This window comes from Grammomys surdaster, unplaced genomic scaffold (assembly GCF_004785775.1).
Source record: "Grammomys surdaster isolate TR1022 unplaced genomic scaffold, NIH_TR_1.0 270, whole genome shotgun sequence".
In the NCBI taxonomy this organism is placed as follows: domain Eukaryota; kingdom Metazoa; phylum Chordata; class Mammalia; order Rodentia; family Muridae; genus Grammomys; species Grammomys surdaster.
In genome coordinates this window covers 1960030-1984293 of record NW_021604711.1, presented here as the reverse complement: position 1 = coordinate 1984293, position 24264 = coordinate 1960030, and the positions used below count along the sequence as shown (strand labels likewise).

General features: G+C 52.3%; 1 protein-coding gene across 1 annotated transcript in view; it reads left to right on the top strand.

Moving 5' to 3' along the window:
* Positions 1–521: 521 nt before the first annotated feature.
* Positions 522–24264, top strand: part of Myo15a (myosin XVA) — a 55391-nt gene continuing 31648 nt past the window's right edge. The window contains exons 1-28 of the mRNA XM_028776549.1: positions 522–4097; positions 6075–6157; positions 6694–6757; positions 7487–7596; positions 7903–7977; positions 8176–8266; positions 11493–11498; positions 11773–11876; positions 11991–12054; positions 12807–12920; positions 13345–13506; positions 16126–16239; positions 16771–16829; positions 16922–17045; positions 17700–17795; positions 17999–18130; positions 18528–18653; positions 19227–19304; positions 20133–20281; positions 20398–20443; positions 20610–20734; positions 21256–21373; positions 21595–21770; positions 22179–22263; positions 22781–22834; positions 22930–23011; positions 23084–23214; positions 23632–23727. Coding sequence (XP_028632382.1) covers positions 522–4097; positions 6075–6157; positions 6694–6757; positions 7487–7596; positions 7903–7977; positions 8176–8266; positions 11493–11498; positions 11773–11876; positions 11991–12054; positions 12807–12920; positions 13345–13506; positions 16126–16239; positions 16771–16829; positions 16922–17045; positions 17700–17795; positions 17999–18130; positions 18528–18653; positions 19227–19304; positions 20133–20281; positions 20398–20443; positions 20610–20734; positions 21256–21373; positions 21595–21770; positions 22179–22263; positions 22781–22834; positions 22930–23011; positions 23084–23214; positions 23632–23727 — 6240 coding nt within the window. The remainder of the gene's footprint in view (positions 4098–6074; positions 6158–6693; positions 6758–7486; positions 7597–7902; positions 7978–8175; positions 8267–11492; positions 11499–11772; positions 11877–11990; positions 12055–12806; positions 12921–13344; positions 13507–16125; positions 16240–16770; positions 16830–16921; positions 17046–17699; positions 17796–17998; positions 18131–18527; positions 18654–19226; positions 19305–20132; positions 20282–20397; positions 20444–20609; positions 20735–21255; positions 21374–21594; positions 21771–22178; positions 22264–22780; positions 22835–22929; positions 23012–23083; positions 23215–23631; positions 23728–24264) is intronic.

Genomic DNA, 24264 nt, shown 5'->3' with positions numbered 1-24264 from the left:
GGCTGCAGCCCTGGGCACCAGCTTCTCACTTCTAGTTCCCCTCTAAGGTGATGTGGCAGGTCGTGATCATCCTATCCTGGCTTCAGGAGACTTAACTCCACTTTGGACCCATGCAAGGGGTCTAGGGTAGATGATGTCCCCTTCTGGAGATTAGTGTCCTGCTCTGTAAAACTGAGCCAGCTGAGACACAGGAGGGCTTTGCTAGAGAAAGCAAGTTGTTGCCATGGTGACTTTAAAGCCGGGCTGCGGCCCCAGCACAGGCCTCTCAGTCTACCCTCACTAGAAAACAACACCCAAGCACTTTCCACCACCTCTCAAAGGTGAAACCCAAGGCTGGTCTAGAGGATGAATTATGGATCCTCTCTCTCCATGCCACCCAGCCAGTCCCAGCTGCTCAGACACTGAGGAGAGACTGTAGGTCTAGCTACAAGCAAAAAGACCTAGCTGGTCTCCAAGCAGTGTCTCCCAAGTCCCTGAACCTGTGACACCTACCCCAGGTAACATCAGGCACAGGGGCCACCATGGCGAAAGAGGAAGATGAGGAGAAGAAAGCGAAGAAAGGGAAGAAGGGGAAGAAGGCCCCGGAGCCTGAGAAACCCAAACGGAGTCTCAAGGGCACATCTCGGCTCTTTATGGGCTTCCGGGACCGCACGCCCAAGATCTCCAAGAAAGGTCAGTTCCGGAGTGCATCAGCCTTCTTCTGGGGCCTCCACACTGGCCCGCAGAAGACCAAACGCAAGAAGAAGGCCCGTACTGTTCTCAAGTCCACATCCAAGCTCATGACACAGATGCGTGTGGGCAAAAAGAAGCGGGCGATGAAGGGAAAGAAGCCCTCGTTCATGGTGATCCGCTTCCCCGGACGGCGCGGCTATGGCCGCTTGAGGCCTCGTGCGCAGTCACTTAGCAAGGCTTCCACAGCTATTAACTGGCTGACAAAGAAGTTCCTCCTCAAGAAGGCTGAGGAGTCAGGCAGCGAGCAGGCCACACTGGACGCCTGGCTCCAGCGCTCCAGCTCCCGAGTGGGATCGCGTAAGCTGCCCTTCCCGTCGGGTGCTGAGATCCTGCGCCATGGAGGCCGGCTCCGCAGGTTCCCCCGCAGTCACAGCATCTACTCCTCCGGAGAGCCCGTGGGCTTCCTGCCCTTTGAGGACGAGGCCCCATTTCGGCATGCAGGCTCCCGCAAGTCATTGTACGGGCTCGAGGGCTTCCAGGACCTGGGTGAATATTACGACTACCACCGGGAAGGCGATGACTACTATGACCAGCAGTCACTATACCACTACGAGGAGCAGGAGCCCTACTTGGCTGGGTTCGGTGGGTATAGCCCGGCCTGGCCACCCTATGACGACTACGGGTATCCATCTGGAGACCCGTACAACTACTACCATCCTGACTACTATGGTGACACCCTCTATCCTGGCTATGGCTATGGCTACGGATACGATGATTTTGAGCCCCCATATGCGCCCCCATCAGGGTATTCATCTCCTTACAACTACCATGACAGCTTTGAGAATGAGGCCTACCCATATAGCTACTACCTGGATCCCTATGCAACTCACCACATGCCCTATCCACCCTATGACTTTCCATATGACACTCCTTATGACATACCCTACTTTGATCCCTATGGGGTTCCCTATGCTGAAGGTATCTATGGCGGTGGAGCCGAGGCCATCTATCCCCCCGGGGTGCCCTATGTCTATCCAGAAGAGCCAGCTTTTATGTACCCCTGGGTACCACCACCCATAATGTCGCCCCACAACCCATATGCCCACCCCATGGACGACATTGCAGAGCTGGAGGAGCCTGAAGAAATAGGTGGAGAGCGTCAGAGCACTTCCTTCCGCCTGCCCAGTGCCGCCTTCTTCGAGCAACAAGGTATGGACAAACCAGCCAGATCCAAACTGTCCCTCATCCGGAAGTTCCGCCTCTTCCCACGGCCTCAGGTGAAGCTGTTTGGGAAAGAGAAGCTAGAGGTGCCCCTACCACCCTCCCTCGATATTCCTCTGCCTTTAGGGGATGCAGAGGGAGAGGAAGAGGAGGAGGAAATGCCTCCAGTGGCCACGATGCCCTACACCCACCCTTACTGGAGCTTCCTCACACCACGCCAGCGAAACCTACAGCGGGCCCTGTCAGCCTTTGGTGCCCGCCAAGGCCTAGGCTTTGGCCCTGAGTTTGGCCGCCCACCACCACGCCCAGCTACCTCACTGGCACGGTTCCTCAAAAAGACACTCTCAGAAAAGAAGCCCATTCCACGACTCAGAGGCAGCCAGAAGGCCCGAGGGGGCAGGCCCCCAGTCAGGGAGGCAGCCTACAAACGCTTTGGCTACAAGCTGGCCGGCATGGACCCTGATCGGCCCAACACTCCCATTGTGCTGAGACGCAGCCAGCCACAAACTCGCAACAACAACAACTCCCACCGCCCACCCTCACCCAGGCCTGCACCTAGGACCCTCACGCACTGGAGTGCTCTCATCTCTCCTCCAATGCCTGGGCCATCTCCCAGCCCCGCCTCTCCGTTGACTCCACCCTTCTCTCCAATCCTTTCCAGGCCTCCAAGGCTAGCTTCCCCCTACAGCACACCCTATGGCTCCCTCCGCCAGCATCCACCACCCTGGGCTGCCCCAGCTCATGTGCCCTTTCCACCCCAGGCAAATTGGTGGGACTTTGCTGAACCCCCTGGAACAAGCCCAGAGGTTGCACCTGACCTTCTGGCCTTTCCTGTACCCCGGCCCTCGTTCAGGGCTTCCCGCAGTCGGAGGACAGCTTATGGTTTCCCCAGACCTTCCCTGATAGGATCAAGGAGAAGGCCCCATCTCCCCTCACCCCAGCCCTCTCTGAGGAGCCTGCCAGGCCAGGGCTACCACTCACCATTGGGGCCCTTGTCTCCTCAGTTGTCCCTCCGAAGGGGCCCTTTCCAGCCACCCTTTCCACCCCCTCCACGCAGGCCTCAGTCACTTCGGGAGACCTTCTCTCTACATAGAGCTTCTGGGCGCCTGGGCCCACCCCGCTCACCAGTGTTAAGTTCTCCCCGACCACCCTCACCACCCCCACTCCTGAAACACGGTCCCCGGCACCGGTCCCTCAACCTGCCCTCACGCCTTCCACGAACCTGGCGGCGCCTCAGCGAGCCACCGACCCGGGCTGTGAAGCCATGGGTACATAGAGCCTACCACCTGCCACCCAGTGCTGGGCCCTGGGGGGCAACCACGGGGTCTTTGGAGCACGAAGAAAACCAGCGTGAAGCAGAGGACTCAGAGACACCATGGACAATTCCCCCATTGGCCCCAAGCTGGGATGTGGATATACCTCCTACACAGCGCCCACCTTCTCCATGGCCAGAAGGTATAGGCAGCCTCAGAGGCTTCTCCAGGCCCCCTCCTGTGCCTGAAAACCCATTGCTTGAGCACACAAGCCCTTCATGTGAACCACAGCCTGAGGACCAAGCCTCCAATTTAACTGGTATCTTCCTGGGCCAACACCATGACCCAGGGCCTGGGCAACTCACCAAGTCAGCCAACCCAAGCTTGGAGAATCCTGAAGAAGCAGTCATCCCAGGGGACCCTCAGCCACCAGCTGAGCCTGAGACCCAAAATACAATACCTCCAAACAAAAATGTTGTCTCAGAGAGGAAGGCTTTACAACAAAGCGCCTCATACCCACTGGTCACTTGTAAGCAGGCGAGGGCCACATGGCCACAATGGCACCGCTGGAAGACAGTGTCTAGAACCCCAGCTCCCTTGGCCCCCACCAGAGCCCCAGGGCCCTTGCTCAAGGCTGGTGAGCAGCACCGAGCTGAACCTGGGCGGTTTGCAGTAGTCTTGCCTCAGGTACGTGGGCTGAGCTCCTTCCAGCAAAAAGGGCCTGCTTCTGTGCAGCCTCCAGAGCATCCAGACCAAGACTCAGAGCATGGCCCAGAAGCCCAAGTCTGTAGTCTACGCTGGCCCCGCCTCTGGTCACCAGCAGATGCTCACTGTCCCTGGCCACGAATACATACCCACTCCTCTCAATCTCACCTCCGGGGCCATGGAGGTGACTGCCAGTCCCACAAGGGCCTCTGGAAAAAGACTCGCCCCCAAAGCTGGCACAACAAGGTATGGAGGCACAGGTCAGAGGGTGGGGTTGGGAGTTCTGGCCTAGGAACCAAAAAAAGAGGTGACCTGAGGAGTCATGCATAGCCCTGGCAAGTTGTGGTCTACGTGGACCTCTGTCTCCCTTCCAAAGGTGGGGAGAACTGCCTGGACCTTGCAGGGCTTCTGGGGCTTGAACAAAGGAGTGCCCAACATAGGCAGGCCCTGAAGGAAAGGACTAGACATGAGGGTGGAGGCACTGCTTCCTACTTTCTGACTTCATTGTTGCAGAGTAGGGAAACAGACTCAGAAGCCAAGAGTCTGCGGAGTCTAGGCAGGCTAGCCTGTCTCAGGGAGTTCTAGACTGGCTGCCACATACATGGCAGAAGGTGAGCTGAATGCTGGGTGGCCCTTGGAGGAGGTGGATGATCACTCTAGCCTCCCTGGGGACACCCAGAATGGGTGGGGCAAGCAATGATGGGCGGTACTTCTCCACCTCTGCAGAGCGTGCCCCACAGAGCAGGCAGCGAGCTGGCTTGGCAATGGCAACTGGGGCAGCCTGGCTGCTAGGGGGACCCTGGCCCCGACGACGGGTGCCCCGTGCTGTGTGGGCTGCAGCATTGCGGGAGAGGGGCACAGGGTGCCCAGGGGTGAGGGGCAAGGATGCCTGGGCCCTCCTCACTCTGGAATACGTGAGTGGCTGAATTATTCAGGGTCTGTGGCCACTGGCAAGCACGTGAGCCAATGGGTGGGCTGGAGGCCAGGGCAGGAAGGGTTGATACTTGCTGCGCCCTACTTAACAGCGTGAGGGCATATAGTATACAGGCCCTCCTGTATCCTCTTTCCTTGCCTAGGGAGGGTGCACCGGGGTGGGAAAGGCCAGGGCTGTACACGTGTATGCTCGAAGTTACACAGAACCTTGCAGGTCCATGTGCCTGAATATGCATGAGTGAATACCATGGGCAAGCAAGGAAAGCAGGTGTGTGTCAAGTCTGAGCAGACATGGCATCCTGCCACGGAGGTGTGTGCCATCAGCCTATCCTTTGAATGTGCACACACGTGTGTGCACATAATGAGCACTGTGGAGCTCCGTCAGCCCCATGCTGACGCCAGGACTCCCACTCTCAAGATCCTCAAGGTGGGAGGACCCTAACTGCAGCCGGCTGGTACATTTCAAGTGGATGTTGAGTGTACCTATATAAGGGTATGCCCTCAATCAAGACACAGCATACTGAAAGCATGCAGATACATATAAGAACCATGAGAATGGCAGCCACTTCAGTGGGCCCATGTGCAGTATCTACACAACTACCCTGTGCATCTTGTCCCATCCTGCCTGGGACAGCCTCCACCTTTGTCTTTTCTTTCTTCCTTTCTTTCTTTCTTTCTTTCTTTCTTTCTTTCTTTCTTTCTTTCTTTCTTTCTTTCTTTTAAAAAAAGATATATTTATTTTATGTATATGAGTACACTGTAGCTGTCTTCAGACACACCAGAAGAAGACACTGGATCCCATTACAGATGGTTGTGAGCCACCATGTGGTTGCTGGGAATTGAACTCAGAACTTCTGGAAGAGCAGTCAGTGCTCTTAACTGCTGAGCCATCTCTCCAACCCCCCACCTTTGTCTATCCAAGGGCCTTGTGCACCATGACACAAGTGTCCATCAAACTGTCACACAAGCCAACACATGAGGTCTGTGGGGAGCAGGGTAGGGACACAGAGAGGACAGAAGTAAGAAGGGGACAGACTCTTGCTCTTGTTTGTGTGTGTGGTGAATGTACCTGTGTGTGCTCACTCCCTGACCAGGACACTTGCGGCTCGTACGCATGCTCAGCCCAGGATGCTCAGACTCATGTGAGCTCTAAGGCAAGGAGGCTGACAGACACAGACCTTCAATAGCTAACCTTGAAGTTCCTCTCTGACAATGGGAGCAGGTGCCTGGCATGTGCAAGCCAGGGTCCACCCAAGCCTCCAGCTTGTCCCCCCCAACCCTCTCTCACAGATGCACTCCATACGAAACCTGCCTTCGGTGCGGTCCCGTGAGCAGCACAGGGAAGATGGAGTGGAGGACATGACACAGCTGGAGTAAGTGGATGGGGTGAGGGAGGAGGCCTGGTAGGATTCCTATGCTCCCAGCCTTAGTGCTCTGGAGATCGCCATTTGCAAATGGTGTCATCAAGTGTTACAAAAGCCAAATGTGTGTAACCCACAGCTTTATGAAGTAGACACCCCATTGACTAGCTAGGCAGCCATGGACATCATTTCCCTGTCCCTGCTTTGTGCCTCGGTTTCTCACCTACAAGGTTTGGGCAGTGGCTGTGAGAATACTGGCAGGCATCTGAAATCTCAGAAGCTCTCAAACAGTAAATAATTCAGCCTCATGTCTTCTGCCCCAGTGTCCATCAAGGTCCCACAAAGTGGGTGTAATGATTGCCACCCCATTGGACAGATGAAGAAACTGAGACATAAGATGAAGGAACTAACTATTTTGCTCAAGTCTCATAGCTGGTCAGTAGCAGAGATGAACTTGATCCCAGACATACCTGACCAAGACACCATGGCAAGTAGGGTAGAGCCTGTGCCAGGAATGGGACCCTCACAGTACCTCCCTGTCCTTCCAGAGACCTCCAAGAGACCACTGTGCTATCCAACCTAAAGACCAGATTTGAACGGAACCTCATCTATGTAAGTCTGGGACTTTCCAGCGCAAGGATCTGCTTGAATTCTAGACTAGGGGTGGTCAGAAAGATGGAGGAAACTGTGACCCCAGAGCTACAAGAGAGAGGGCCTGAGACCTGGAGCCACTTCCAATAGGCTTATGTACCTATATGGCTTTAAAATAATTTATTCATTTTAATTTCATGTATATTGGTGTTCTGTATGAAAGGTTTGTATGAAAATGTCAGATCCTCTGGAGCTGAAGTTACAGGCTGTTATGAGCTGCCATGTGAGTGCTGGGAATTGAACCCAGGCCCTCTAGATGAACAGTCAGTGCTCTTTTTTTTTTAAGATTCACTCATTCATTTATTTAATATATGTGAGTACACTGTCACTGTGTTCAGACACAACAAAAGAAGGCATTAGATCCCATTACAGATGGTTGTGAGCCACCATGTGGTTGCTGGGAATTGAACTCAGGACCTCTGGAAGAGCAGTCAGTGCTGTTAACCACTGAGCCATCTGTCCAGCAGGCAGTCAGTTCTCTTGAACACTGAGCAATCTCTCCTGTTCCCATCTGTAGGGCTTTAATGACTTCGGGACACGTGGGCTCCCTCTTTCCTTGTTCTAACAACCAACAGTAGTGATTGACCTCGGCGGGGCAGAAATGCCTGCAGCCTGGGCCTGACTATGAATAAATGAGGGGCCACAGGTGGTCTCGATAACCTTGTCGCTAAGGCCACTGTCCATTAACAGACCTATATCGGCAGTATTCTGGTGTCGGTGAACCCATATCGCATGTTTGCGATCTACGGGCCCGAGCAGGTGCAGCAATACAGTGGGCGTGCCCTCGGAGAAAACCCCCCGTGAGTATCTGTGGGATGCAGGGAGGGTGTTGTCCTGGGGTGTTCCAGGTCCACTTCTGAGCTTGGGAAGCCCCTGGATGCCTTTTAGCCATGAGTTGAGGTAGAGTAAGCAACTCGTGACTCAGCTCAATGTCTCCCCAGGCACGGCACAGTCCTGTTCTAGAGACCACTGTAGCCCTGACTGGGGGTGAGGGGTGGGCAGCACTCTGGCTGAACAGAGATACCCTTCTCCCCAACCTCTGGCAGTCTTGGGACTGTGGAAACTAACTGCCAGAGACAGTGACACCTAATGGCCTGTCTCACCAGGCACCTCTTTGCAATTGCTAATCTCGCCTTCGCCAAAATGCTTGATGCCAAACAGAACCAGTGTGTCATCATCAGGTGAGTCAGGTTGTGCTCAGGTGGGGGACAGATAGGAGCACCTAGGTCAATAGGTTTGCATCCAGACATCTAGATGGTGAGATGCAAGCCTACTATGTACCTGGGAAGACTACTGGGTGCTTCTGGGCTTCTGCATGGCTCCTGGGTTGGAGTGTACATGGAGGGGCAGAGGAGAGCTCTGGCCCTGTCTTCCACCAGCGGGGAGAGTGGCTCTGGAAAGACAGAGGCTACGAAGCTGATTCTACGCTGCCTGGCTGCCATGAACCAGAGACGTGACGTCATGCAGCAGGTGAGACCTGCCATCCAGCCATCATGTGGTTGCTGTGCCTGCTTAGGACCCCTGACCCAGCACCCTTGTTGAGCAAACACCCCAATAGATCGGAATCTTGTGTGTGCACCTGAGTGAAGGAGACAGAATTCCAGATAGGCCAGCAGGGGTGGCTCAACGCAGGGCTTCTCTGTCTCCCATTTTTCCCAGGGAAGCTCCTGAGAATAGACAGGGAAGCCAGTTTTACTTTCTAGTGTCTCCAGGATGACCTCCATAGTCTTACAACAGATACTGAACAGGTTCAAGAGTAGCCATAGCAAGAGCCAGAGGCAGCAACAGACCATAGACCAGACATGAGAACATTAAATCCTGCAATCTGACACTGTTCTTGGAAACTCATTCCCTCAATAAAGGTTTGCTGAGGCCTTAAGCGAGGAACAGAATATCTCAAGACAGAATATTTATAACTTTGTAGGAGTCTCATTTTTAGGGCAGGAGATGGTGAAGAAGAAAATCTAACTAACTGTTAAGTAAGTTGTGTATACTGCAAAGAGTAGTATTAGTATACGTTGAAGAGAAAAACAGAGGGGTGAGAAGAAAGAGCTGGGAGCATCATTATAAGCACGAGGCAGCAATGAGGCCCTGAGCAGGTCAGAGAAGACTGAGGAGGCTGAGGAAAGATCTTGTGCACAGGTGCACGCAGTTGTCGGCTTCCCACAGGACATAGAATGGCAATGTGGAGTCTGGGTCAGAGAAGCCGAGGGCTCAGATGCCGGGAACTGTGATGTTGGTTTACAAGGATGCATTCAGGGGCAGGGCAAAGGCAGCCAGCAGCTTGACTGAAGGATCCAGACACAGTGCGAGGAGGGCTAAAACTAAGAGTGACCACAGGCAGAAGCGGAAGAAGAAGAACTCCTGAGAAAACATCATCAGGCATCCACTCAGAGGCAATGGGAATCCAGGGATCAGGGGAGGACAAGGCTCAGTGTTCAGAACCACAGGCTCTCAAAGTTGCCAGCCCTGGGAAAGTTGGCAAATGGCTATAATGCTAAAGCCAGTGGCCATCTTGGCAAGGCCTCTCAGTAGTTGACCCAGGCCCTCTCTGCTCTGGGCAGTTTTCAGTTTCTTCGGCATGGCTGGGAGAGCCCACGAAGGAGGCAGGGAGAAGAGGTTGGCTCCGTGAGTTCTTCCTTGGGTGTCTTCCATCTGCCTCCACAGAGCCTCACAGCCTCCCTGGGAAATTGCATCTGTGAGCACTTACAGTTTGGAAACTGATGTCTGGGAAGAAAAATGACCTGCCCAGTGCCTCTAGATGAGGTGATAGGGCAGGAATTTATATTCCAAGGCAACAACTGTGGAGAAGATAAGTGAGGGTATATGACATCCTAGGTCTAAGAGTTTCTGGACCAGGCACACAGCATGGGGATACTGGACAGGTCAGATCTAGGGTCAGTTTCAGGCATGACTGGATCTAGGGTCATCACCAATGGGCGTGTTCTGTTCTAACCCCATACACTCCAGTTAGCAAAGTCAGCAAAATTGTGTTTGTGGTACCTTCTTCATTTCAGAAAAGTCCAACTCGTGGAATAGCTTGGGTCATGTATCCCCATTGGACCCAACCATACAACATGGGCCCTTCTCCTCTCTACAATGTTTACAGATATTAGCCTGGGGGGTACCCCCTTCCCAGTTTTCTGAGTTCATGTCCTGTCATATGGTGGGTACCAGGAGCAGAAAAGAGGCCACACACCCTCTGGAACCTTCCAGAGTTTCCAAACTAAAGGACAGTATAAAACAACAGAATTTGACTATGAGCAACTGCAGGCAGCCCCACCCTCTGCTGCTCTTTACTGGGAGCTCAGCAGGCACTGGGCTGAGTGCAGATGTAAACAGAAAGGCACTGCCACCATTTGGAGGTTACAGGTGTCATGTCTGTGGGAACTGGGCCCCCAAACTACTTCTCCAAAAACTTCCTAAAAACACAACTTAACCATAGACAACGCCCTATGCATACTGAGAGTATGTTCACCAGTCACTGCTCAAGACCTACTCTTCTGGATTTGGATGCTCTGGGTATCTCACAACACCTCTCTACATCTCAGTTTCTGAGTTATTGAGACAGCATTGATGTTAGCACCTATGTATAGGATATTTCCATGAACAAAAATTAGGGTGAGGTAGCGCAGATTTACTGTCCCAGAGACTAGAGAGGCTGAGATAGGAGGGTCATGAACCCTAGGCTTGCCTGGGCTATATCATGAGATACTGCCTCAAACTGAAAAATAAACGAAAGGCTGGGGATGGGACATGGCTCAGTGACAGAGCATTTCTCTAGCACGTGTGAAGTCTTCAAGTCCATACCTAGCACTGGGGGGTGGGGAAGGCAGAGTAATTGGCACGGCAAAATGTCTGGCACACAGTAGGTGCTTATAGCTGGGTACCACAGTTAGCTATGAGCACCCTGGGTGGTTCTGCTCATGAGATGCTAAACTCCTTGTTTTCAACCACTTAGAGAATTTTTGAGGGCTTGCTATGAATCCGTTAGCCCTGTGCAGAGACTGGGATTCAAGTGTGCTCATCCACAGAGCTGGTTTCCTATAGGGACACAGATAATACGCAGGGACATGCATTTGTTGAGGCACCGAGAACCTGGAGGAACAGAAGCCAGCAGTGGCTCCCTGAAAGAGGAGAGAGAAGCATGCAGGTGCTCCAGGCACAAGGGTCAGCAGGTGCAGATGTCCTGAGGCAGGGATGGGTGTAGATGTGGGTGGATTGGTGAAACAGGAGAGACATACTGAAGAAGGGGAGGCAGGAAGCAATGGGAAAAGGCCTAGACTCAGAGGACAGAGCAGGACTGTGGTTAGCCCTGATAAGGTAGGTGCCAGAGGGATGGGGTGGGTTTCTAAGAACCCGTTGGTGACTGTGCTGAGCCTAGCAGGAGATGTAAGAGCAAGGAACTGTGAGGGAGGAACCTGGGGGATGGATGGCAGGAATCAGTTATGAGGCAAAAGGAATAGTGTATGCCTGGGCCTTGTGGCAAGCACGTGCCACTCCCTGAGGCCAGGCTTCAGTCCCTTGGCTTTGGATCTTGGAGGTTCACAGGATTTGCAACAGGGACCTAAAAGGGTCTACCAGTTTCTCCACAGTCCAAAGTTCCTGGCTTCTGGAGGGAGAGGTGTCTGGTCCTGTTAGTGAACTACTTTTGTTATCTCTTGTTCCTGCTCCGGTTTCACCAACATCTCTGAAGATAAAGGTATGCTGATGTGTGTGTGTGTGTGTGTGTGTGTGTGTGTGTGTGTGTGTGTGCCACAGGCAGGACGGTCAGGGAGAGGGAGCACAGGGCTTAGAGCTAACCATGTGGGTGGGTCTGTGAGGAACAGAGATGAGACTCTGGGGTTCTATAAGGAATCTACTTCAGGTCGCCCCTCCAAAGGGAGAGTTTCCTGGGAAGGCCTCTGTTTGGGTATCTAGAGTCATGCCTGGAGTCTAGCGTCCATCTCTCCCCCAACTTCTCCTTCCTGGTCCAGATCCTGGAGGCAACGCCTCTCCTGGAGGCCTTTGGTAATGCCAAAACCGTCAGGAATGACAACTCCAGCCGCTTTGGGAAGTTTGTGGAAATCTTTCTGGAAGGGTGAGTGAGGCTGTGGCAGATGCTCGGAGGCCCTGCAGAGCCCTCATGGCGCACAGCAACACCCAAGGCTAAGGGGGCCACCTCAGTCTTCAAGACCTGACTGTTCTTCCCCAGGGGTGTGATCTGTGGTGCCATAACCTCTCAGTACCTGCTGGAGAAGTCAAGGATTGTGTTCCAGGTAGGCAGGCCAGAGGCCTGTGTGGCACCAACACTCAGAGCCTGGCTTGGGGTTGAACAAATATGTGTATGCAGGTGTGTGTGTGTGTGTGTGTGTAGATTCTGCATGCACGCTGTCTGTGTCCCTGAGTCTGTGACCTGTCACCTCACTTCTTTTACCCCAACATCCTGCTTGGCTCATTATCCCTACCCAAAAGATCGACAGACTGTCCTCCACCCCGGGATCACAGGGATGCATGCATGTGTGGCCCTCCAAGTCCTCCTGCGTGTCTCTTGCTCAAGGAGTCACTTACCCTATGCGGCCCTTTGTTCCCCGTCACGACTCCGCCCGTCAGTGCTTCATCTATGGACACATTATCCTTTAAATAACTAAATGTCTCCGGATAGCAGATGGGTTCTGTGAGGTCTGTCCCATGCTGTCCCGTGGGGCTTGGGATTCAAGAAGACTCCAGCCAAATAGGATAACTGAACCATCTAAAGCCCCGTGTGTGCACATGTGGGCCATAGAGTTGAGTGTCTTCAGATGTGCAGAGCTAGTGTACATAAGAGAAAAATAGGTGGGCTTATTACTATTTTTCCAAACCAAGGCCAGCACCCCATCACACCAAGATGCCTTGAGGTCTCACCCCAGAGATGCCAGCCATCCTACAGGTCCCTGTGTGTTGACATGTTTTTATGTGTACACCTGAGCCTGGATAAGTGGCTGAGGGGAGTCACTCTTTTTTTTCTGTATCCATCTTTCCTCCCCTGCAGGCCAAAAATGAGAGAAATTATCATATTTTCTATGAGCTGCTGGCCGGGCTCCCTGCCCAACTGAGGCAGGCCTTCAGCCTGCAGGAGGCTGAAACCTATTACTACCTGAACCAGGTGAGTTTGCACAAAGAGTCACCCAGCTCTGTGGCTCCAAAGCCCCAAAGGCCCACAGCTTCTGGCAGCTGTGACAGGAACATCAGGCCTCCGTAGAGAGGGATCCAGCCTGATCTTTCCTTTCTTCGCAACAAACGTGATGAGACTAGATGTCCCCTCTCTGGGTCTCAGTCTCCTCTTCTGAGAAATGGGGACAGCACAGCACCTCTAGGTAGAGGTGTGGGTGAGGAAAACATTTGATGGCTTGGTACTAGCTTATGGGCTACCTTTCATTAATGCTGGCTATGGTCAGGTGGCAAGCCCCTGCTCTTCCTCATAGTCTATGAAGCTCTCCTAGGTCCCCTCAGAATCTCCTGGAAAGCAGGACCTGATGGGGCCTCAGCTTGAGAACTGGACACTGACCCCAGCCCCTGTCCCCAACCAGGGTGGAAACTGTGAGATCGCTGGAAAGAGTGATGCTGATGATTTCCGCCGCCTGCTGGCTGCTATGGAGGTGCTCGGCTTCACCAGTGAGGACCAGGACAGTATCTTCCGCATCCTCGCCTCCATTTTACACCTGGGCAATGTCTATTTTGAGAAACATGAGGTAAGAGGCGCTCAAAGCCTCTTAAAGACCCAGCAAAGCTGGACCTGTGCACTTCCTCCCTGGTTATACAATGCATGTGTGTTTGTTTGCACTTCCTCTCTGGTCACACAATATATGCATGTTTCTTCTGCCCTGCATGGGTTTATTCTTTTCTCATGACATCTGAGAATTCTTTATATGTGTTAGAAAAGTCAGACAATTATTTATAGATGACTGAAAACCTATTGCTTATGTTTTGATTTTGCTTATTCTAAGTTTTGGTATTTTTCTTTGGAGGTATTGCCATGTAGATTATTTTAAAATTACTTTTAAGCAAGTTTATCTGTCTTTTCTTATACTTTGTGGATGTTTTGGTCATTTTGAGAGAGAGCTGTCTCTCTTGGCTGGGGATATAGCTTGCTTGACAGGGTGCCTTTGTACCATACAAGAAGTCCTGGACTTGATCCTTGTCTTCCCATAAAATCAAGTGGGTACTGTACACCTGTGAGTGAGGTAAGGGAAGACAGGAGTCCAGGTTCATCCTCAGCGACACACTGAGCTTGAGGGTAGCCTGGGCTGGCCTTAGTTAGGGTTTCCATTGCTTCAGAGAGACACCATGACCAAGGCAACTCTTATAAAGGAAAACATTTCATTGGGGCTGACTCACAGTTTCAGAGGTTCAGTCCGTTATCGTCATGGCAGGAAGTATGGCAGCCTGAAGGCAGATATGGTGGTGGAGAGGTAGCTGAGAGTTCTATATCTTGATCCACAAGCAGCAAGGAGGAGACCGGATGTGTTTCACACAGGGCATAGCTTAAGAATTTAAGATCTCAAAGCCTCACGTCCGCAGTGACATACTTCCTCTAACAAGGGCACACCTCCTCCAACAAGGCCACAGGTTCTAACAGTGCCACTCCCTGGGTCAAGCATTCAAACCCTGAAATCTATGGGGGCTGCACCTATTCAAACCACCACAGACTGCATTAGCCTCTGCCTCAAAAAACAAAAACAGCCTAGTAAGGATCGACAAGATGCTCATCGGGTAAAAGCACTTTGGGGGCCCACATGGAGGAGGGAGAGAACCAACTCCTGCACGTCACCCTCTGAGCTCCATGCACGGCATGCCATGCGCACCCACACATAAAAACACAATGAATAAATAAGTAAGCAAACAAACAAATACTTTTTTTAAAAAAAAACCTTCTTTTTGGTTGGGCAGTGGTGGCGTTCTTTAGTCCCAGCACTTGAGAGGCAGAGGCACATGGATCTCTGAGTTCAAAGCCAGACAGGACAGCCAAGGATACCTAGAGAAGGCCTGTCTCAAAATAATAATAATAATAATAATAAAATAAAAAATATACACATTTATTTTATTAATCTTAAAATAATAGTCCATTGTAGTAAAGTATGAGATAGGAATCCAATTGACATAATTTCCAGATGTTTATGCAGTCCTCCTTACCCTGATTTGAAAATCAGGTACTTACTGTGTATATAATTACCAGATATATTTATGCCTGATTCTAGACTTTAGCATGTTGTTGCTGTTGTTATTTGTTTTCTTTGTTGTTTTGTTTTCTTTGAAATGTGGTCTTATTCTTTTTTTTTTTTCAAAGATTTATTTATTTCATTTATATGAGTACACTGTAGCTGTCTTCAGACACACCAGAAGAGGGCATCAAATCTCATTACAGATGGTTGTGAGCCACCATGTGGTTGCTGGGATTTGAACTCAGGACCTCTGGAAGAGCAGTCAGTGCTCTTAACCACTGAGCCATCTCTCCAGCCCCCGAAATGTGGTCTTATTCTGTAGTTCTCCTGCCTCAGCCTTTCAAATTCTGGTACTGTAGGCATATGCCTCTGTAGCTGGCTGGTGCTAAGAAGTCTGTCTTTTAAACTGTATGTATGTCTGTGTACATGTGTGTGTACCATGTGTGCAAGTGCTCAAGGACACCAAAAGAGGGCGCTGTGTCACTCAGAGACAGAGATGGTTGTGAGCTGAACTCAGGTCCTCTGGAAGAGCAGCACATTCTCTTAACTGCATAGCATCTCTGCAGCCCCATCCCTCCCTGTGATGGAGGCTGGGGATCAATACTGAGGATCTTCCATTGCTCCTCAGCTTATTTTTTGAGATGGAGCCCCTCACTGAACCTGAAGCTTGCCATTTCCAATGAACCAATCACTGAGCCCCTGGACTTGATCAGTCTGTTCAGTGTGGGGATTGCAGATAAGCACCACCATGCCTGGCTTTTACTGAGTGCTGGGATCTGAACTCAGGTCCTCACACTTGCACAGCAAGTGTTTTATCCACCGAGCCACCTCCCCAGCCCAACTCCAGGTCTTCTAATGGGCATCATCTATCTGTAGTACACACTGTGTCTGTAGCCTGTGTGTTTTGTTTTGCATGTTTATTATGATGTTGAGGATGGAACCTAGGACCCCACGCATATTAGGTAAATGCCGTACTCCTGAGGCACACTGTCACACCAGGCTGCTTTAATGTCAGTACTCTGCTTCTCCTACCTCAGAGAGCGTCCTCCACTTCTTCTCCTGGATCTCTCTGGTATTCTCGCTTGTTTCTGCTTTTCTAAACTCAGCCCAGTGGTTTAGCTCAGGCTTATGGCCTGGTGTTTTGCCTAGACTGATGCCCAGGAGGTGGCCTCAGTGGTGAGCGCCCGGGAGATCCAGGCTGTGGCAGAGCTGCTTCAAGTGTCTCCTGAGGGCCTGCAGAAGGCTATCACCTTCAAAGTGACTGTGAGTCTGAGGGCCTGCATCCTGACAAGGGCCTATTCCTCCAGGGCACTGTTCCCCCTTTCTCCCCACCTCATAGGTCACCTCCCAGTAAAATCTGGAGAGGTGGAGCCTCACTTTAGGCCTCTGTGTGGGTTTTCCCAGCCTTGATTCTCTTACTCTCTTACTCGTGCCAGCGTGGCTGCAGTGTGCGTATCTGGGCAGAAGGGGGACACAGGCATACATGACACAGTCACCTCCAGGAAGTCTTCTCCAGTCCTGGCTCAGTCAGTGCCCTATGTAAGGCCTTCCTCTTTCAGGCCTTAGAGATTATCTCTTTATGCCTGTCTCCCCAGTTACACCAGCAACTCTCTCCCCTGATCGAATGGCCAGGTGCAGAGAAAGCATTCTGTCCTTCCTTGGCCAGCAATGAGCTTGAGACCAATTATTCCATATCGCCAGTGTCTCTTTCCCATGTTCCTAAAGCCCCAGCCTCCAGAGGCTTCCTAAGGCATTGGTCAGTCAGCTGTCACTCAAAGCTCATGTTCTTCCCAGGAGACAATTCGAGAGAAGATCTTCACACCTCTAACAGTGGAGAGTGCTGTAGATGCCAGGTGAGGCTGTGCCCTTCTGTCCTGATTCCCAGACTCACAGTACCTCTGCCCTGAGCCCACTCACCCTCAGCCCAACATGGCCTCTGCTCCAGGGACGCCATCGCCAAGGTCTTGTATGCACTGCTGTTTGGCTGGCTTATCACCAGGGTCAACGCTCTAGTGTCCCCAAAACAAGATACATTGTCCATCGCCATCCTGGACATATATGGCTTTGAGGTAGGGCTGAGTGGGACCAGACTGGGCCTTGCCCTTGGGAAGCTGCTCAGTGAGGCTGGTTGGGGACAGTGTGTGACAGGCTTATGTGACCACAGCTGTGACATGCAGCACCGAGGAGCCTTCAAGCTCTCACCTCAGCTGGTCAGGGGTCATAGGCAACTTTCTGGAAGAAAGAAACATTTCTAGGTGAAGGAGCAGTATCTGTAAAGGTCAGAGGCAGGGGAGTACCTATTTTGAGGGGTCAGTGTTATTGTGGGAAGTCTGTTGTATTCATGGAGGATAATGGGTAAAACTTCCATGCTATACCAGACACTTAAAAGGCATTGTTGTTTATAAAGCCACTTCACCCAGAAACCATGTAAGGGAGGTATTTCCAGGGCCCCACTTGCACAAACAGCCAGAAAGTAGCAAAGCCAGGACTGAAACCCAGGCAGAAGACCTGGTGGCCCAAGCTTTGGGTTCTTCTATAGCTCCCATCTGGTGTACAGAGGGCCTTATGACCTCTGTGGTCAGAGTCCAGCTTTTTGAAACTACAGCCATGAAATGCAGGGAGGGGCCTAGGCTTGGACCTGGAGACGGTACACAGCGCCCATGGTGGGGATAGATGGGTTGCTGACGAAGAAGGAACCAGACTAGCCCCCATCTGCCTGGCAGGACCTAAGCTTCAACAGTTTTGAACAACTGTGCATCAACTATGCCAACGAGAACCTTCAGTACCTGTTCAACAAGATCGTCTTCCAGGAGGAGCAGGTATGGCAGCCTCCACTCTCCTGCTTGTTCATCCTTGCTGGTCTAAGGCCTTTCTTTCTTAGGCTCTGCTGACTCAGGAAGTCAGGAAGGGAGGCCCTGAGGGTCCATATCCTTCAGCTAGGAGACTGGCTCCATGTAACAGAAGGCAGGACACAGAGCTAGGCCAGCCTGGGTGGAGGTGGCTGAGCCCACCCTTTTCCCAGGAGGAGTACATCCGAGAGCAGATGGACTGGAGAGAGATCGCCTTTGCTGACAACCAGCCCTGCATCAACCTTATCTCCCTGAAGCCCTACGGCATCCTGCGCATCCTAGATGACCAGTGCTGTTTTCCACAGGTAAGCCCCAGATGCTTCTGTGCTCTGAGTCCTAGTCTGGTTGACTTCCTGCCTGAGTCTATCCCTCTGCACTCAGGCCTAGAGCAGGAAACGTGGTATTAGGACCTCATCACCTCCAGGCATCTGGAGTGGCTAAGGATGGAAGTCCCAGATGAGGTGTCCTGGGTTCGAGCCTCATACTCTGACTTAACCACAGGGTATGATGTCAGTACGGGCAGCTGGAAATTGGCTGATTGAGGCACAGCGGTGGCCTCTCTTCCATGACTCAACCTCCAATGACTTGGACATTCTTCTCCAGCACCTTTTGGGTAGCAGAACAATCAGGGCTGAAGAATTTAGCACTGGGCCAGAAACAGGTGTCCAGGCTCCCCTGCCTCCCTCCCTCCCTCCCCCACAGGCCACAGACCACACATTCCTGCAGAAGTGCCACTATCACCACGGCGCCAACCCACTCTACTCTAAGCCTAAGATGCCACTGCCTGAGTTTACCATCAAGCACTACGCAGGCAAGGTCACCTACCAGGTGAGAGTGGAGGCAGCTAGCACTGCCTCAGGTGCCGGGCCCCGCAGGCTGGAGACAGAACCACAGTGTGGGCCTCACCGTGATTCCAGTTCTGGACCTGTAGCCCCTCATCTGTGTGGCCTTGGGAAGTTACTTAAGTTCTCTGAGCCTGTTTCCTCATCTGAAAAAAAAATGGGACTAATAATGCCAATCTTCTGGGGTAGATATGAGACATGGGGTAGATTTGACAGAGTGCCAGTTACTGGTAACGGTGTCATGTGGTCACTATTATGTAAGTCACGGCATACGGTTTCCATTTGGGCCTTATTTTCCTCATCTGCAGAATGGGTAGAAGGAAGTGAGGCCCAGTCTGGATAGTACCCCTCCTGGAAGAGTGAGCAGGGTGAAGTGGATGGGGTGAGGAGAGGCCAGGCCAGAGGGGAGAGCCTGTTCCCTCCTAGGACAAAAGGCAGACAGAAGTCTGGTAGAAGATGAAGGACCACTGAGGGCTGGGAACGCGCCCTTGCTGCATCCCGGCTGCAAACAGGTGTGGGTGAGTGAGACCAGCCACAGACCCATCTGTCTCCTTTTCAGGTGCACAAGTTCCTGGACAAAAACCATGACCAAGTGCGCCAAGATGTCCTGGACTTGTTTGTGCACAGCCGCACTAGGGTAAGCCAGACTGGTCTTGCACTGGCCCCAACCCCATGGCCCCTGCCCACATTCCTGACAGTACCTGTTGCCTCTTACCTGGTCTAGCCTCCACTAGCTCTATCTCTGGCTCTTCTCAGTCTAGAAAAAAGGAAGCCCCCCAACCCCATCTTGCTCTTTTTTTTTTTTTTTTTTTTTGGTTTTTGGTTTTTGGTTTTTTGAGACAGGGTTTCTCTTTATAGCCCAGACTGTCCTGGAACTCACTCTGTAGACCAGGCTGGCCTCGAACTCAGAGATCCACCTGCCTCTGCCTCCCAAGTGCTGGGATTAAAGGCATGCGCCACCACTGCCCGGCCCATCTTACTCTTTAACTCACCCTTTCTCAGTCACCTGCCAGCCCACCTGTCATGGACCCCAACTCAGTCCCTCCTGAGATCCTTCCAACCTGGCTCACACTTTAACCAGCACATCACCAACACTAAGTTCTGAATTCATTTATATTTGAAGCCTGACACTCTGGGGAGTGCATAGAAGCCAAATTTGGGTTGCTTGGAAAGCCAGCTCCATTGCTCATCAGCAGGGGACCTATGACAGTAGGATGGTTGCCTCCCCTCCCCTGTGGGCTAGCCTTTTCCTGACCAGGGCCAGGTTCAAAGCAAGAGCTGTGCATTCCCCAGAACAGAGGGAGAAGCAGCCTTGCTGGGGCTGGGTCCCCTGGGACGTGTTGAGCCCATAGGCCAGCCAGGATGGCAGGATATCTAGAGTTAAGTTGTCTTTCAGAACCTTTCAGTCCAGGGACTTGACCCTTTCCTTGTCTGTCACTGGCTTCCAATGCCCTGGCCCCTGCAGGTGGTAGCACATCTCTTCTCCAGCCACGCTGCACAGACTGCCCCTCCACGCCTGGGCAAGAGCAGCTCCATTACCCGACTCTACAAGGCTCACACGGTAGCAGCCAAGTTCCAGCAGTCCCTCCTGGACCTGGTGGAAAAGATGGAGAGGTGGGTCGGATGAGAGGGCAGAGTATCCAGCATCATCTTTATCCCGTGGCCCTCAGAGCATGAGCACTCACTCTCTTTCTCTGAGACCTCACACAACCTCTCCTGCCTCCAATCAGGTGTAACCCTTTGTTCGTGCGTTGCCTGAAACCCAACCATAAGAAGGTGAGGCCCATGGGAAAGTCAAATCCTTCCCCCTATGAAGTGTGACCCTGGACAAGTGGCTTGGCCTCTCTGGCCCCCTACCTGCCCACTGCAGGGACTCCTCATCCCTGAGGGAGCCTCTGTACCTGGATGGACGGTGTGCAGGTGTTCTCTCTGCACCCTCTAGGAACCCGGTCTCTTTGAGCCAGATGTGATGATGGCACAGTTACGCTACTCAGGGGTTCTGGAGACGGTGCGGATCCGCAAAGAAGGCTTTCCAGTGCGGCTACCCTTCCAGGTGTTTATCGACAGGTACTTCCATTGAGTAGTTCCTAACTGCACAGACTTCCTCCAGGCCTCCACAGCCTAAGCAATGTACACTGCTGTTCAGGCCATACACTATTCAAAACATGTTAGGTTCGACATAGGAAATATATTTGTTCTGTCGCTTCTTACTACTACCACATCTTCGTGTGGCTCAAACATGTCACGCAGTGTGTGTGGAGGTGACAGGACAACTTTAGGAATCAGTACTCTCTTTCCATCATGAAAACATGAGTCACCGGAGAGTAAACTCAGGATGTGAGGCTTGGTGACAAGAACCTTCCTTTTATCGTTGCCATCTGTATTTAATCCCTCTAGGGTGATTTTAATAGTTATTAGGACAAGTTCCAGCAGATGTCAGTAAAGAGTCCTGTTCTGCTGAAATAGTGGATTATAGTTTTGACGCCTTGAACTAGTTTTAAGGATAGTAGCAAGCCACTCATTGATCACGCCTCCTAATCATGAGGATGGGATAATGTCAGGCCCTCAGGCTGAGTTTGGTTCCCCAGGTACCGGTGCCTGGTGGCCCTCAAGCTCAACGTGCCAGCAGATGGGGACATGTGTGTGTCATTGCTGAGCCGGCTATGCACGGTCACTCCAGACATGTACCGTGTTGGGGTTAGCAAGGTGAGTCCAGAAGACTCCACATTCAGTGATATCCAAGGGGTACCCCAGATGTCTCAGCTTAGGATGTTAATTCACCTCTGCTTTGCTCAGATGCTCCCTACCCCATGTCTGGTATACCTGTACCCTAGCTTTTGTGGTTCCAAACACTGGGAGGCAGCCTTCTCTTCTCGGTTTTTGTGGAGTCCTCAATAGGGGTATCCATTGCTGCCTTCCACCTCCAGCTCTTCCTTAAGGAGCACCTACACCAGCTCCTGGAGAGCATGAGGGAGCGAGTCCAGAACCGAGCTGCCCTCACCCTGCAGCGCTACCTGAGAGGTTTCTTTATCCAACGGCGCTTTCGGTCCTTGCGGCGGAAGATCATCCTGTTGCAGAGCAGAGCCCGTGGTTTTCTGGCCAGGTGAGGCCCACAAAAGGGGAAGGAAGTCTCTGGTGTCCTTCATGTTCGGAGGAGTCTAGGCTCAAACAGTGAGTTCCCCGTCTCTGGGGGTATGCAAGCTGAAAGAAGCTTCCACAGGAAGGATGACTGATTCTCCAAGTCACTATCCTCTGACTGTGGATCCAGCTGAGAGAATATTCCTGTCACCCACACATCAGGGGCCCCTAGACTAACACATAGGTAGCACGTGACTACTGTGTGATCAACTCAGGCCCCGCCACTAGATTTGCTGTGTGCGTTGGGCTACGTCTCTGTCCCATATCGACTCCTTTTTTCCTTTGAGATGAAAGGGTCCCAGGATGAAATATGAGCAGTCTTAGGGACATCTCTGACCCTGTGTCACCCGCGGCCTCATTTTTGACTCCTCAGACAACGCTACCAGCAGATGAGGCAGAGTCTGCTGAAGTTCCGTTCCCTGGTGCACACCTATGTGAACCGCCGCCGCTACCTCAAGGTACAGGCCTGCCTGGGTTGGAGCGTACTTAGCTCAAGAGGATCCCATCCCAACTACAAGCCCCTGCCATACCCTCCCCCTGAGCTGGGTAGCTGTGGCTGCTCTGAGGCCTGCTTCCTGGCGTGTCCCTTGGGGCATAGAGAAGGATGGAAGGAGATGCTGTACGGGGTGATGTAGCCAGCACTGGCGTCATAGAGAGCTGCAGACATGGCTGCCACTGGGTGACTTGAGTCTCTTCAGTGTGGTCTGGTACTTAGCTCACTGACAGTCTTGGCCTCTGTCACATAAACCAACTGACAGTGATAAATGACACTTCCAAAGCTCGGGAGGTATGAAGGTTTCCCAGAGTCCTTCCGATGTTCCACCTGGCACCTCCTTCCATCTCTGGCTACACCTTTGCCTCTCTTCCTTGTCACCACCTCAGTTCAATCAGTGCCACCAGGAGCCTCCAGGCCACAGGCCCTTCCCTACTGCTCGCGCCAGGCTACCTGTGCCCTGACCATTTGCTCTCCTGCAGCTGAGGGCAGAGCGGAGGCGCCGGGCACAGGAGGCATGGCTACGTGAGCAGGAGGTGGGTGCAGGGTCCAAGCCACAGCAGGGGACAGGGAGGGAGAGCAGCAGGTGAGGTGTGGCAGTTGTCCCTTCATCCCTTGACCATCCCTTTAGGAGCTGAGCAAGCGTGAAGTGGTCCCAGTGAGACACCTGGAGGTGCCAGCTGAGGTGGCTGGGCTCCTGCAAGCGGCAGCAGGTGTGTCATCTCTAACAGCAGGGGAGGGCTGGGGAGTAGGGAACAGTCACTACATGCTTGCACTATCTCCAGGCCTCAAGCTGTCCAGTGTGCCCCGGGTGGCCATTGTCCGGGCTCCTAGGCTCCAGGCTGAGCCCTGTGTCACACTTCCCCTTGACATCAACAACTACCCCATGGCCAAGTTCATCCGATGCCACTTCAAGGTAAGGGCTGGCAAAGCAGCCTGACACAGACATTGACACTCAGACCTGTCACAGCTTTCCGGAAAGCTCTTATGGGGTGGACATGAGGCTATTGGAAGCCCTAGGGCCCTAACAGTAGCAAGACTCTCTTAGACTCTGGCTGTATAGTGCATCAACCAGCCTAGATAGTCAAGACCTGACTAGGAGATGGCACAACACTTATCTCTGTGTCCTGTCCTCTGAGAAGGGCCCAGCAGGATTGCCCTGCCTCCCCTAGTTGCTCTCTGTGGGACATAGTCTTCCTTCACTGGACTGACTCTACATTCTTTATCTAGGCACTGGGTGAGAGGCCCACTCCATAATCTTCTATACACTTCTCCAACACAGATATGTTTGTTGTCTCTAGTTTTATCTCTCATGCCCTCCTTGTGTCCCCAGGAACCCTCCTTTGGGATGCTGACAGTGCCCCTGAAGATGCCTCTCACACGGCTGCCTATGGAGCACCATGCAGAAGCCATAAGTGTCTTTAAACTAGTACGGGATCTGCCCCTAGTTCAGGTTCAAGTGCATGCCCCTACCATAATACCAGGCCACAGGCGTCCCTGCCCCTGGGCATCAAGTGCATTGCCTTACATGACAGGAGGTTACCAGCTTCCCTGTTATACCCTGGACATCCCCCTTGGTCTTCAAGCCCAGCTCCTGTGTCCCATGCCTCTTCTTGGGAACAGAAGCTTACATCAGCATAAAGATCTGGGCCTCCTTCTGAGAGGGTTTTCTCCAAGTTATCCTCTTGGCAATGCTGTCTCAGAGGCGCTCTGGCACCTCCTAAGGACTCCCCAAGGCTGAGGGAAACAGTTTCTGTTGTGACCCAGGGTCACCAATTTATACAGAGGGAAGATCAGAGGCTGGGAACCCAAATGAAGTCACAGGTACAAGTAGGCAAGCCACAGAAGGCAGCCTGGAGGAGGAGGCACTGAAGATGAGGAGAGATTACATATTAGGAAAAGAAGCAACTTAGTAGGAGCAGAACAAGAGAGATGGGCGGGGGTGGGAGGAGAGGCCAGTGAGTCA